At 42.2% G+C, this 14325-nt stretch overlaps 2 protein-coding genes across 5 annotated transcripts in view; one reads left to right on the forward strand and one right to left on the reverse strand.

Annotated features, from left to right (window-relative positions):
- Window positions 1–1471: 1471 nt before the first annotated feature.
- Window positions 1472–10136, reverse strand: ubxn2a (UBX domain protein 2A). 2 transcript variants are annotated; one of them, XM_053445103.1, is made up of 7 exons: window positions 10043–10136; window positions 7107–7169; window positions 5410–5521; window positions 4867–4976; window positions 3848–3985; window positions 3081–3242; window positions 1472–2415 (listed from the first exon to the last, which is right to left on the reverse strand). In XM_053445103.1, exons 2-7 carry the CDS (start codon window positions 7148–7150, stop codon window positions 2232–2234), a joined length of 750 nt encoding a protein of 249 aa, XP_053301078.1. In that variant the 5' UTR covers window positions 7151–7169; window positions 10043–10136; the 3' UTR covers window positions 1472–2231. The 2 variants fall into 2 exon arrangements, with proteins under 2 accessions (XP_053301078.1, XP_053301077.1); XM_053445102.1 differs by lacking the exon at window positions 10043–10136 and adding an exon at window positions 7541–7660.
- Window positions 8846–14325, forward strand: part of atad2b (ATPase family AAA domain containing 2B) — a 77505-nt gene continuing 72025 nt past the window's right edge. For 2 of the 3 annotated variants that reach the window (XR_008342177.1, XM_053445100.1), the window contains exons 1-12: window positions 8846–9163; window positions 10887–11053; window positions 11306–11337; window positions 11450–11597; window positions 12150–12249; window positions 12360–12483; window positions 12670–12816; window positions 12944–13019; window positions 13214–13315; window positions 13550–13661; window positions 13819–13934; window positions 14133–14307. Coding sequence is in view for 2 of the 3 variants with exons in the window: in XM_053445100.1 (XP_053301075.1) it covers window positions 9065–9163; window positions 10887–11053; window positions 11306–11337; window positions 11450–11597; window positions 12150–12249; window positions 12360–12483; window positions 12670–12816; window positions 12944–13019; window positions 13214–13315; window positions 13550–13661; window positions 13819–13934; window positions 14133–14307 (1398 nt within the window). In the remaining variant the exon portion in view is untranslated. The remainder of the gene's footprint in view (window positions 9164–10886; window positions 11054–11305; window positions 11338–11449; window positions 11598–12149; window positions 12250–12359; window positions 12484–12669; window positions 12817–12943; window positions 13020–13213; window positions 13316–13549; window positions 13662–13818; window positions 13935–14132; window positions 14308–14325) is intronic. The other variant, XM_053445101.1, reaches the window with a different exon arrangement.

Raw genomic sequence — 14325 nt, forward strand, 5'->3', positions numbered from 1 at the left:
ATGCTGCTTTTAAAAGTTATTCTATTATCACTTTTATTATTCATCTCTCTGTCTGCTGTATTGTGAGCCAGATACAACAACATGTCGTTCAGGTGACAACAAAAGTTTCATACTCTAGATCTCATCAAACTAAATGATCCTTTACAATATATTTTTCTGAGGCTGGACTTAATTAAATCCACTACAGGATGTCTTCACGTGCATTTTTTCGGGTTTGGGTCGAGATATAGTCCTGATGCTATTTTTACAGATCCTTTTACTTTAGGTCTATATGACTTGTGGCATATTGAGTTCCCTTTGTTTTTCCCCACAAAGCCTTTCAGGAGCAGTTCTTTTAGCGCGGGATGATTATTCTCCACAGTAAGCCTCTCCTCAGAGTATGACAACAAACATGTCATGGAGACCCCGGCTCCTGAACCCTGCACCTCTCCAATGAATTCCAAGCACGCACACCACAAACCTACATTACTGACAAAGGAAAAGGCACCAAGACATGAGAAGTCAGGCATATGACCTGCATTAGAATGGGTATGTTCCCGATAATGCGTGAAGAGGAATGTGCAAAATGAAAGGTTGGCTGCTGCGCGAGTAAAAGGGTCGTTCTGAAAGGAAATGTGGGAGTTAAAGGGAAAGTAATTCCCTACATACTTAGCCTTATTAAATATGTAGCACAAAGGAAATGTGCTCTCTTTTACTCTTTAGCCAGACCCCCTCTGGCTGTCAACCGAGTGATGCTCACAGCCTCCACGTTCGGGTTAAAAGATCCTAAAATGTGCAGCACGGCCTCACAAGAGGGTAATTCTTCAAGAAGGGATTATGATGTTCCTGCTGCCGAGCTCCTTCCCCTGACCTTGACCATCCTGGGGCTGTCATCTCAAATGCACACACTTATATCCCTCCCTCCTTCCCACTGCTTTAAATATTGAAGATGGATAATGGTGTTCGACTTCCTCGCGAAGGCCTGGCAGAAAAGCTCGGACACAGAGACACAAGCTCACACATGCCAAGAAAAACAAGATTCAAGACTCATGGGGAAGAAAAAAAAAAGAGCAAGGATTCAACTTTGTTTCACCCCATCTGAATTATACGTTTATCTTCACCCCTTTTCAACTCAGAAGCCACTGACTTCTACACCCTGATGGCTGCTGTTAAACTCAGTGATCAGTGTAGTTCCACTTCATACCATTAGATAAATGCCTTTCATATTCAGTAGGCCAGGAAACAACACAGTGAAGACATCACTCCTCCAAATCGGACTTCTTTGACATCAGCAGCCCCTCCTCCACCTCCTTAATCTCAGCCCCCATTAAATCAGCACTGACAGCACAGATGTTGCATTACAACATGAAACAAGGTGCAGCTTGGTGTCAATGCCATAATCACCATACCTGCGGTCTGCACACAACACCTGGGGCAGCATTAATATGAATATTGATTCACTACTTCATAAATAAATCATAAAAAACGCACAGAAGTTTGAGGAAGATTTTTATTGTCCTGTGATGTGTGATGCAGTCAAATGAAAGAATACAAATCACATGTTTAATTTAATCTCATCCCGCAAAAAAAAAGGCAAATTGGCTCAAAATCCTTCAGGCCAACATAAATAGCAAGCTGTTATATATATATTTATTCTTTCATCATATAATATATGGTGCAAAAGAAGTATAATATGTTCAATATATATATTTTTCTAAACCTACAAGATAAAAACTGAGTATCAGCTGCTTGTTTTTTACTGTAGATAGTGCAGAAAAATGGTTATCACAGTTTGGGAAGACTTTGGAGAGTTGTTGGTGCTGGCTGTTGGTGATGTGGGATTATGGGGGAAGGGTGAATGCAGGGTCATATGTAGTAAACCAACAGATGGACATACGTGGTCGACCATCTGCACAGGGCGATAGATATGGTTTTGCGTTGATGGTTTTTCTGCAATTAGGCGGAGCTCAACTGGTAGATAAACACTGTGCCCCCCCCCACACCCACCCAGAGGAAGAAAACAGAGTATTGACAACACCTCAGCTGCACCTTTGTAAGTAACAGACAACATTTGCACTCGATGATCCCGCACAGAGAATGTAGAGTGAAATAACAAGCATCAAATGCAGCACAAACTGCTGAATATTAAGGTTTTAAGTTACAGAGGGCACTGAGGATGCTATCTGGGTGGTGGGGGTGTGTCAGTGGAAGAGGAAAAGTGCCGTGTTATGTGAATTACAGGGCCCTGCTGGTCAGGACTGTCCAAACGGCGCCTGTGTGTTCAGGGGTCTCTGGACAATGACAGCGTTGGCCAAGTCTGCCTCTTCCAGGCTCAACTCTTTGTCGCTGAGCTCTCGGAAAGGAAGCGATGTGGTCAGGACGAAAGGCGGGCAGCTCCTCTGGCAGCGCCCTACGAAATCCTGCACGTCGGTGATCCTGGGAAAGAAACGGAACTGTATAAAAATAAAACAATAGACAGAAATATTCCCTACAGAACCCCTGCCAGATACTATAAGGCACTATACTGGTATCATCATCTATTATTTATCACGACTCAGCGTGCAGAAGCGATCCTATGGCGGCGCTTGTCTTCACACAACGAGGCTAGCTGGAGGTTGCAGGGGTTCAGTCCTCTCTATCCTTTAGCTGCTAACCCTGTTATATAAAAGCTGCATCAGAGTTACGCAATCTCTCTCTCTCTGGGGATTTTATAGATCCACTCCGTTGCTACATCTCAGATTATGTTTTCTGCAGCCCTATGCACTGTGGCAGGGGGATAGAACATGCACCGTGCCTTGAAACTCCAGCAGACTAGAACAAGGCATTACGTAATCCTCCAACAAACCCCCCCACCCCTCGCCATCCCTTGAGCTGGAACAAACCAAAATCTTTTGTCATTCCTTGAGCCACTTCTATCCTGCAACGCTCCAGATTATGGGATTTGCAGAAAGCACAGCAGGAGTAGAGAGAATCTTTTTTTTCTTCCTTGCATGGCATGCCAACGCTGTTTTTTTTAAATATCTACATGACATTTGATGTTGTCGAGCTCACAGATTGAGACGTGCAGAGACGCGTTTTGGCCTTGACACCGTGATACTTACCGATGCGATAGGTTAAACCTCTGAACCAATCTCCTGCCGTCGGCCAACCAGATTTGCAGGGAGGTGACGGGAAGGGCGTGGTCTAGTGTTACCATGGGAATAGGAGGAGATTCTCCATCCTCATGCACAGACGGTGACCTGGCCACAACTCTGGGTGCAACACTGGGGAGAGGCAGGAATAAATACAGATTAAGAGCCAGTTGAGAGGACGATATTTATAGCCTGTGCTGTATGCATTTGTCTAATTTTGATAACAGCTATGTGTGGGCAGACAAATTCTAGTACAAAAATATGTTGGGATAATTTAGTATTCATAAAATGATGCTCTGAAAATTCTGCGGCTCTCGGTTCATTGGTGTGACTGTCGGCCTGGTCAGATTTGCAGGTTTTTGGATACATGGATTCAGAGGGACACCTAGTGGTATAAAGCTGTATGGCATCTTGGAACATCTAAGACACTACTCGGGATGTATAAAATAATGGCAACACACAATTACATTATTACTTGTGGCATTGGTTCCCAAACTAGGGGGTCAGGAACCCCTGGGGGCTGTGAGACATATTCTTTGGGATAATGGGGCTTGCAAGATTCTGGCAGGGTTACTTTGGGGGTCAGGAGCTGAAAGCTTTAGGAACCTCTGACCTTTGATCATAAATATATGAGAAATCATTATTTTTTTGCAAAAGGAAAATTATTAATCAACACGTTTCATACTCTAAAATTCATTGGTTTACTAGGTAACATTTTTGCTGCGACAATCTCCTACCTGCCAAGTCGGTATCCTTGGCCGCTAAAAGCGTGAAAGGCCCTTTTCTTGGGAACATAATTTTCCTCTGTCAGGTCCTCCACATTGATCTCCAGCTCCTGCTCTTCCGCTCTGCTCTCCCACTCTGCTGGAAGCTCTCTGGGAAAAATATGATAGATCGATCAATATGGCAAATGAGCTCTACTGAGCATTATGCTTTATCTGTCTTATGGAGCCTGGTTGAGAAGCTAATTTTCCCTTTGGGGACTCAATGAGGTTTGACTGCAAGGTCAACCAATGAATCAAAACAAGAGCACAATTTATGCTACATATGAGACACATGCAGGGTGCAGCTCTCAGATATATACACTGTATAGACACAGTGTACACTTTCATGTAATGTAAAGCTATACAATTACATCTGTGCTCAGTCTGAACCGGGCAACACACATCATACACCCTTGGGTTGAATGAAGGTTTGATGCTGCTCTCGGTTAAAAAAAGTGTCCAAGGATTTCATTTTAATAGGTTTGGGTTAAGAGCCTAAAGACAGAAGCTTTGTGTATTAATATTAATGGGTCAAACAAGTTTTGACTTAACATTCATAGAACTCAACATCAAATGCACATATGAAAGGGGAATGGTGTAATTCCATGGTTGTTATTTGCTTCTTTAATTTACTTTCTTGTTTGACTGTAAACCAGTAAGTCATTCAGGTACCAGTAGCAGTAGCTTGCAATGGATGAAAGCCAACAGAAACCTCTAAAGTAATAGGGAATCAGTGTAATAATGGCATTGCATGATTATCAACAGCTAGGAAACAGATGTTGTAACACAGGCCACTTGCACATTGTGCTGTTTTCAATTTAAGTGCTTTTCAAAGAAAGTATGTGCCAAAAACTGAGTCATCAAAGCACTAATTTTCAGCACGTGGGAGGTAATTACTGTTTCTTTTGTGCTTTACAGCGGCTGAATAATATGCAGCATGCTTTAATCTTTTATATTCTTAAAGAGTTCGAGCATGGCCTCAATTATCTCACCCCCTCTTGATTGCATCCAGGAAGTCTTGGTTCTCTGGTATGGAGTAGCTGCGGAACTCCTGATCATTTACAGTGAAGCCATCCTTCCACAGCCTCACCACCATCTCCACCTGGACAGAAAGGACACACACACACACAAGCTCTGATCGGCCTGAAACACATGCAGCGCCCTCAGTGGGTAGCAAACTGGCCAAAGACTCTGGTGGCTATGCAGCTGTCAACATGAGTGGGTTAGTATGAACAAAGGAGCGGGGTCCATAAGTCATGGTATACCTGGAATGTCATGACAGTTTGCTTTATATAACAATGCAACCCTTTTCCGTATGTCAGCCTGAATGTATTTCACTGCAGCTAAAATGTCTTTCTGTTTTTATTTGTATATTTGTTTTAAATGTGTTAAATGTTAATCATAAACAAAAAAGTCCATCACTATAGCTATCCAAAGTAACTCAAAGAAAGCTGCTGATTGCATGCATAGCTGCTTGAGGTGAGTTTACAGATCAGGGGGCTCAGGGGATTTGGTGAGGTGAAGTTGTTACTGACCTTTGATGACCCCGAAGCATCGTAACAAATCTTCTCCACCTCATCGAGAAGGTCTTCGACTGAGAAACTACGCTTCATTGGAGCCTCCTCTGCATTTTCTTCCCTGTCAGCCCTTCAAGAAAATTGACATGTGTGTAATTCACTCATTAAATGTCTTATTGAGTTCAGCCTGCGGATTCAAAGTTTATTTTAAGAACAGTCTGACTTGTTTGGCTCCGGCTTTTGTCAGAGGAAAAGTTGATTAATAGGCAGAGAGACTCAAGATTTTTGGAATCCTTCTAAGGAAAAGTGTTTCATTTAAGTTGCCTACAATCAAATAAAAAGTGGAATAATGTTATATGGAACTGCTCACCTCCAGATTCACCACAGCTCTTCTCTTTCATCAGTGCTCAACCAGTGAAGCCCAAAGGCATTGCATTGCATTTCTTTCTTTCTTTCACTATCTGGCAAATACTGTAACACTGTCCTATCTGCTCTCAAACAAAAAGCCTTACGCTAATCCACCCACACTTGTAACAATAATTTGAATCACCTTTGCTTTTTTTTGTTGTTGATGTAGTTAGTCTTTTCCACCCTCTAGTCTTGAGTCTATGCGTTGGTTACCAAACTGTATTGTATTATTGTTATAATTATTATGATCATCATAATCATCATTTTTATCCATATATGTAATTAAAGGTTCAACTTGTAGGATTCATTGACATCTAGTGGTGAAGTTGGAGGTTGCATCTGAATACACCTCATCTCACCCTCACCCTCAAAACATGGATGAGAACCTATGGTAGCCTTCAGTTGTCATAAAAGGTGTTTAGTTTGTCCAGTTTGGGCTCTTGTAAAAAGCATGGCGGCCTCAGTAGAGAGAACCTGCTCCAGATATAGAAATATAAAAGGTCCATTCTAGGGTAAAGAAAACTATTCTTCCAATGCAAATTAAGTTATTAAAGATAATATATTAGTCCCGCAATAGGGAAATTTGCAATGTTACAGCAGCAGAAGGCTTCACATAAGTAGCATGCAGTACTTGGGTGAATATAAAGAAATAGAAATATACAACTATATGTTGAAAAATATATAAATACATACAAACCTGACTAAATCAGGACTAAAACCTTGCACCATCTGAACAGTTTTTTCACTATGGCAGTGGGGCTCACAAACAAGCCCCCTGCATCACACTGACTCTGCCCCCCCCTTGCACATAATTTATACTTGATATATTATTGGCACTATCACCAATCTCTGCAGCTTAGCACGTGCCCATAACTCCGGTATTGTATATATTTTGTTCCATATTGTTGTTTTATTGTTTGTATAATGTTGCTTTTATGTTGTTGTTTTTATATTGTTGTTTCATGGTCAGTGCACCAACGAACAATACCAAGTCCATTTCCTGTATGTGCAATCATACTTGGCAATAAAAAGAATTCTGATTCTGATTCTGACCTGTGTATACAGTGTAAAGAAATATATTGTGTGTCAGAACATGGATTGCACATGACTGTTTATATTGCACAGAATTATTTTTACAAATGAATATAGGACATTGAATATTGCACAGTTGAGAAATGTTAATGTAACCGTCCATAGTGCTGGTGCATGTCATTTAACTTGGAGCAGAGCTGGTTGTACAGCCTTCATTAATAATAATAATTATAACAGTAATAATAATAATAATATGCAATGCACTTGTTACTTACCAGTTGTCATCTTTCTCACCTCCCACAGTATCAATCTCTTTCATGACCTCTTGTGTTTCTCATCTAAACACAAGAATATGCATTAGTACACACGTATTAAACAGTGAAAGCACAGGTCGTGATGGAATGAGCTAAAGAGATCAAGCTTCTTGGTGTGTTCATGTTGACCTGTATTAGCTGGCGGGTTAAACGTAAATTGACCCGCTGACATCCAGTGTGTTAAAACGGATGACAATGATTTAAAAAACATTTTACAAACCCATCAGTTATTTCTGGTTCATTATGTAAGTGGGCGTCACGGAGCCACGGACGTGCATGGAGACAACAACACATGAGCTGTGTTAAACACGACCCGGATTATTACACACACAGACACACATCCTGGCAGCTCGTTCACATGCGCGTATCGAGGGTAAAGTCAGACAGAGATTTACCAGTCAGTGCGTGGCCGCTTGATCCAGAGGTACACATCGGCTGCGTCTCTTCTTCTTCTGCTGAGCAATAATGTGTGACGCGACGCGGCCGTAAGTCCACAGCGACTGTCGTGACACCACACACCACACACTGCTGGCTCAGCACATCTTGAATTCACCTCAATTTAGATCAATTCAATTCAAATTAATTCAATTCACTTCAATTAACTTCACGTCACCTCACTTCAATTCAATTTAGATCAATTCAATTCAAATTAATCGCATTCAATCGACAATAAAATTCACTTTCTATCTATCCATCTCTCTATCTATTTATCTGTAATCTAATAACATAATGTGCCATATTCATGATGACATGATGTGTATGTCATTTTTTACCCAATTATAATAATTGTGAGAAATTAATTCAGATTAAACTGGCCATGAAAATGTATTTCTTTAGAAGATTATAATTAGTGAACAGAGCTAAGAAACCATGAGGACTAGATGTTGTCTAGTTTGTTCTTTCTTTAAATCATTACCTTTTATAAGTAATTTAATTATGAATTAACAGAATTGGAATCCACAAACTAGGCCTTTGAAATATATATGTGTGTAAACATAGTGCTGTAAGGTTTCCAAGAAAATAAAAAAGTTTTGGTAATGTTTTGCGCAAACAAAAATGTAGCCAAAATTATGAAATATTTTATTAAACAGTTGCATCCTCCTTTAAGTCTTCTGTTATCGTCACACCTGAAGGGGAGACAGAACAGCAGGTTTAAGATCACAATGTGATTTCACGCTGATGATTCATTCATTTATTATCTCATATTTGTCCAGTGTGGGACCCAAAGGACACAGTGTACACAATGCGGAGCACAACACGACAAGGACGAATGATCCTCCTTTCTCAATACTTTACACTCGAGGTGCATTGAGTTTAACAGACACCAATATTCAATCTCTGTCTAGTTTATCAGACTGAATTGAACTATTTCGTGAACTTTTTGAAGTAAATTAAATACACCTAACCAGGGATTAACATCTAGTTCCTTTGGTGGGCACACTGTGTACTCAACTTTCCAAACACTGCAGATTTTTTCTGGTTCCTAATATTGTTCCTTCATTATCACTTGATATGAGCCTCGGGATAACGTATTCAAGTGACTTTATCTAACTTTAAGAATTTATGAGTGTTTAAATATATAAAAATACCAAACCATAGACTGCAACTTATGAAACATAAGCACATCCTCATGTGTTGACTTGAGTGATCCTGTGTGATGTTTGTATATTCTCCTTATGATAACTGAGGCACTAGTTCATAATGGGAATCGACCAGTCAGCAAAAAAGTAGTGCACCTGCCTCACAGTCCCACGTCCAGAGAGAGGGAGAGAGAGAGGCGGACACGGAGGGAGCGAGAGAGAGAGAGAGGGATAGAGAGAGAGAGAGAGAAATGGCGCCTCTACGCTGCGCTCACTGAGCCACTGTTTGGAGCCGGTCAGGGAGAACCAGTAAGGGCAAGACAAAAGAAAACAGAAAACATGGTGAACACACGGAAGAGCTCTCGGTCGGGCAGCGGCCCCTTCATCTCCTCCAGGACCCGGTCGTCGTCGAGACCCGAGCGGAGCTCTGAGGAACATGTAAGCCGGCGTCTTCTTTTCTCTGCCGGCTGAGCTAGCTGCCTGCACGGCTCTCTCGCTAGTTGGCTAGGTAGCCGTAGCCGTGGCCTCAAGGTGCTCCGCACCAAACGCGTCGCGTGCGCAAAAACGATGGCACAGTCGAGCCTGACACCCGCACGGCCACGCAGGTACACACCGCAGCCAGTGGACGCGGCGGGTCGTGCATGTGTGACCCGCAGCGAACGCGTCGCACAGCTGTCAAATCACGAGCTAGCGCCGTTCACTCCCGGCTAGCACCAACTTCAGTTCCCTTTGTGTTTGGCAATTTCACCCGGCTCACTTGTTTCACTGCTGCCTCCACGAACTAGCTCCGTATATCAGAGACAACAGGGAGTTGAACACGGAGCCATCAGCCGCGTGTCACGTCCCCATGCTGGGGCTGTCCGCTCATTTATTTTTCTCAAATGTGAAGAGAGAGCGATAGTTGAGCTAGCGCTTGTTGGCTGGAGCTAGCCTGTTAGCTTACAGTGGGGGAAGGGAGTCCCCGGTCCACAACAGTTGGCTGGCTCCAGTCCCGTATTTAGCAAGTCTGAACTTGGTGAACTTTCTGTTGTGTGTACCCCAAAGACCCCCACAGTCCGTTTCTACCATACGCGCTCGAAAATCGTGTATATGTCATTAAACTGAGTGATATTCTTCTACTATTTGGACACGCACACTCAGTTTATGGCTTCAGTTTCTCCCCTGGTCGTCTGACCTACAAGCTGCCTGACAGTCTTTGTCTCAAAATGTAAACACAGAGATTATGCAAGTCGACAGTGTCTGTGTCAACGCGCAATTTACGGTTATTATTGCACTTAGCACGGGCGAGCAACATAAATCACCCATCTGACAACTTACTGAGCCATTAGCACATGTCTTGGGAGTTCCACCGGGCTGTTTGGCGAGGACCTACACTTTTTCTACATTGTGGTTCAACAAATTCGAGTCATTCCTGGGCTTCTGTCCAGTCTTGGTGATTGCAAGCCAGGCTGACCGATGACACACGGAAATGCAATGCTCTGATTAAAAGGCTTTAGAGTGATAGCCCTTCACACATCTACAACTTATCAGGTTTCCAAGGATTTAAGCTTTTTTTTTTGCAAGACCCCAGACACCTGTGGTTTAAAATGGCCATCGGTGTGTGACATTCTTTCAATGATTGACTCTTGTCTAGGTGCAAGTGTCAGGCCACCTCTGCTCGTTGCTTCCCTGTTTATGCATCTTGCAATTTTCAGTCCGTCCGCGTCGATCCAGCCTGTCAGACAAACCCCTCTGCAGGCTTTGCAGACAGTTGCCTGTGAAGACAGTGAGATATGCTCTCGTATCAGCAGGGAAGTTGAGCTGTGAAGGGCGTGAGCATCAAGGGCATGTGTCTGCTTGGTGCTGTGTTGTGATAGTGAGAATACATTGGGGAGTTGGGATCAAGGTGCCATGTCTCTGACAAGACTTCTTGTTTTGTCTTTTGTAGTTTTGTCTTTTTCTTTGTTGTTGTGGATTTGATATTTACTTGATCAGTTTGGTCATACTTCCCTCTCCTTGCTAAATATTCTGATTTATTTTATGATTGACAGGTGGGATTTTGCTACACAAATTTGCATAAAAAAGCAGTCGCAGTCTGTATTTCCGTTGCTCGCTTATTCTGGTTGACTGACAAACTTGCTCTCTACCGCTCTTAAATGTTGGTGTGGTGTTTGTGTTGCAGAAGGAGCCCAGTAGTGATGTGAGCAGTCCCAGTAGCCCCCAGCTGGCTCCCCCTTCCAAGCGGACGCGGAGGCAGACGGCCTCTGAGCCCAGCTCCAGTGATACCTCCCCATCCCCGCAAACCAAGGGCCAGAGGGTCAGCTGGGAAATCCCTACCTACCGCACTAGGTCAGTTTCTGGTTTTTATTTCACTCATAAGTATTTGTGAAAGTGTGATAGCAGTGCATATTATGATAGGTTGTCCTCAACAATTTATATTAGTAAAGAGTTGTATGAAAATAATTTAGTTTAATAATGTATCTACAGTTAGAGTAGTCTGTATAGTTATTTAGGTAAACAACATGCAATCAGTGGTCAACTTCTGTGTGATTGATTGCCATCTTGAAATGTTCATACATATTTTCCCTTTGTTTTTCCTAGGCTGTCCTCTCGCATAATGCAGAACGGACATGGTAATTCACTTCTTTTCAATTTGATCCTTTTTTAAGTTGTATACTGAACAAATGCAATTTGGAAGCAAATCATTTCAAGTTTGGCCCTAATTATAATTTGTCAATCCTGCAGCGCATGTGAGTCACCGGAATAATGAGAGCGGAGGTGGAGATCACTCTCGTATGAATGGCCATGTGGAGCTGAAGAGGAGCTGCCGGGTGAAGAAAAGCCAATTTGAACACCTGAATCAGAGCCTGCTGTTCGATCAGCTAGTAAACAGGTAGTAGGCACTCACACTACTGGCACATGTTCTACAGTATTGCTATGAACACAGGAAAAGAAAGAAGATGCATGACCGAGAAACAATTTATTTGTATGATAAATATGAAAAGTTGAACCTTTTTTGAGAATTATTTGGTTGCTAAAGCACCCAGGTCTTCTGTCTTCAGAACGCTTGTATTTGTAAATACATACAATTTGACATTTCAACTATCTATATTTAGGCACATTGATTTTGAAACAAAGAAACATAAATTTTGTCCAAGAAGTGTGGATGTTGTCGCTCCATTTACTGCAGTTGAACATCGCAAGAGTTAAAACAAAGCTATTTAAAATAACAGATGACAGTATTTTACCTTCAGTATCATTCTTTCATTTGGAATTCACATAGAATAAAGAGGCTACACAACAGTAGCACCACTGTCCAAAAGTGCTCTGCAGATTACTTACTGTACATCTCCTAGTCACAAATGTTGATTTGTCTTGCTATTCTTTAAAGCTTCCTTCAGTTTGTCATATTCTATGTTGTTCTGCGATTGGTGTGTTTGTGTAGCACTGCTGAGGCTGTCCTTCAGGAGATGGACAACATCAGCAGCATCAGGCAGAACCGTGAGGTGGAGCGACTTCGCATGTGGACTGGAGACACTGTGGAGGTGAGTCTGGCCGTGCTGCAACACAAAAAGCCAAACTAGAAAAGTACAGTGCCGCTTCATTATGATATTATTTGAACATGAGTGATAGCCTTAAGGCTTTGTTCTTTCAGGAAAACTTGGACATGTATTCCCGGGTGAAGCGCAGGAAATCCATGCGCAGGAGCGCTTTCAACATGCCAGCACACCACAAAGTCCTGAGCAAAACAGAGCAGGAAGACGAAGAAGGGACGGAAGGTCAGCGTCCTAATGTTTCACTCATGATGCAGTGAAGTGAAGCATAGATCATGAAATCTTTATGATGCATCTTTTCCTGAAATCTAAAACGAGGCAATTGCTTAGTTTAGTTTTGGATAATCTTCTGCAAGCTTATATTGGTAGTATTTTCATTTTTAGTTTGAAAACCACATTTGTGACTTTCAGAATCTCACGAGGAAGATGTGGAAGATGCGGAGGACCACGATGAAGACGATGAAGGGGATGAAGCAGAAGAGGCAGGAGAGGAAAATGGCAGACCATACAATCTGAGGCAGCGAAAGACAGTGCAGCGATACGAGGCACCACCTATTGGTAATTACAGTTTTTCCCTCTAAATCAATCTTGCCTATATGAATTTTTTCACCCACATGTCCACTTGATTTGATATCACTTAAGTCTAGATCTGTGACAACCAGTTGTGTTGTGTTTGCTTTCTCAGAGCCTGTGAACAGAAAACAGAGCAACCCCTCACTTTTTGACACCCACAGATCCCCAGCACGAAGAAGCCATATAAGGTTAGTAGAACTTTAATATGTTAAAGGTCCCTGTCAGATCTGATGCAGAATTTACAACGTTGTGTTAGTAATTAGATGCTTTTTCAATACCATGCCGAATCCAGTCTCTGGTTATAAATAGGTTTGTTTTCATCATTGAGGACTGTGATGGTGTTGTGGTGTGATACTGAATCTAGATTCTCACACTTCTCCAGAGTGAAGAAACATGCCATTCACAGCAGTGACACCACCTCGTCATCTGATGAAGAGCGGTTTGAGCGGCGAAAAAGCAAAAGCATGTGCCGGGCCAGAAACAGGTGATGACATCTATCCGTCCATATTCAGCATTTCAACCCCCTCTCATCTGCTTCTGATTTATTTCTACTTTGATTGAAACACTCTTTTATTATCATGTACTTTTTCTTAAAAATGATCTCTCAATCATTTGATATCTAGGGCTGCTAACATTGGTACAATAGTTTTAGCAATGGCATTGGTGCAGTTGTGCTCCTCAGAAGTAATCGCTCATATCATTTTTATGTGTTTCACAGATGTTTGCCCATGAACTTGAATTCAGAAGACCTGGCAAGTGGGGTTTTGCGCGACAGGGGGAAAGTGGGTGCCAGCTTGGCTGATGTGGATCCCATGAACCTGGATAGCTCTGTGAGTGGAAAGGATAATAAATGTCAAAAAGATGTAGATCTTAGTATGAGTTTGTAGTTTGGAAGTCACAATTCGTTTTGTAGTCAAACAGAGTGTCCTTTTATTTTTCAAAGATTTTAAATATTCATGCTAAGTGCAAACTGTGTTTTCTCCTCAGGTGAAATTTGACAAAGTGGGAGGCCTCAGTAATCACATTCAGTCACTAAAAGAGATGGTCGTGTTCCCGCTTCTTTACCCTGAGGTCTTTGAAAAATTCAAGATTCAGCCTCCCAGGTGAGAAGAACTAACATGTGGCAGGTTGTTTCTAGATTGTAACTATTTTTTGTTGAGTGATGTAAAAAGAGACTACATTTCATCTCCACAACAGATGCGCCTGGCCACTGTCATGAAATAGTTTTTGTCTACATATGTACATAAGACATGGTGTTTTTGTAAGTTACAAAACTCATTTCATCTCCCTTCCATTTTCAGAGGATGTTTGTTCTACGGCCCACCAGGGACAGGAAAGACCCTGGTTGCACGGGCACTTGCCAACGAGTGTAGCCAGGGAGACAAGAAGGTTTCCTTCTTCATGAGGAAAGGAGCCGACTGCCTCAGCAAGTGGGTCGGCGAATCAGAACGCCAGCTACGCCTGCTCTTTGATCAGGTGAGTCAGTGCTTTGGT

The sequence above is a fragment of the Pleuronectes platessa genome, chromosome 17, assembly GCF_947347685.1.
Source record: "Pleuronectes platessa chromosome 17, fPlePla1.1, whole genome shotgun sequence".
In the NCBI taxonomy this organism is placed as follows: Eukaryota; Metazoa; Chordata; class Actinopteri; order Pleuronectiformes; family Pleuronectidae; genus Pleuronectes; species Pleuronectes platessa.

What these genes read in the sequence shown, in the direction of transcription:
- ubxn2a (XM_053445103.1), bottom strand. Translation starts at nt 7,150, where the DNA reads ATGAAAGAGATTGATACTGTGGGAGGTGAGAAAGATGACAACTG. An exon ending in ATGCTTCGGGGTCATCAAAG is followed by an intron (nt 4,977 to 5,409) that starts GTCAGTAACAAC and finishes CTTTCTGTCCAG; the next exon opens with GTGGAGATGGTGGTGAGGCT. An exon ending in AGGTTTAACCTATCGCATCG is followed by an intron (nt 2,416 to 3,080) that starts GTAAGTATCACG and finishes TTTCTTTCCCAG; the next exon opens with GATCACCGACGTGCAGGATT.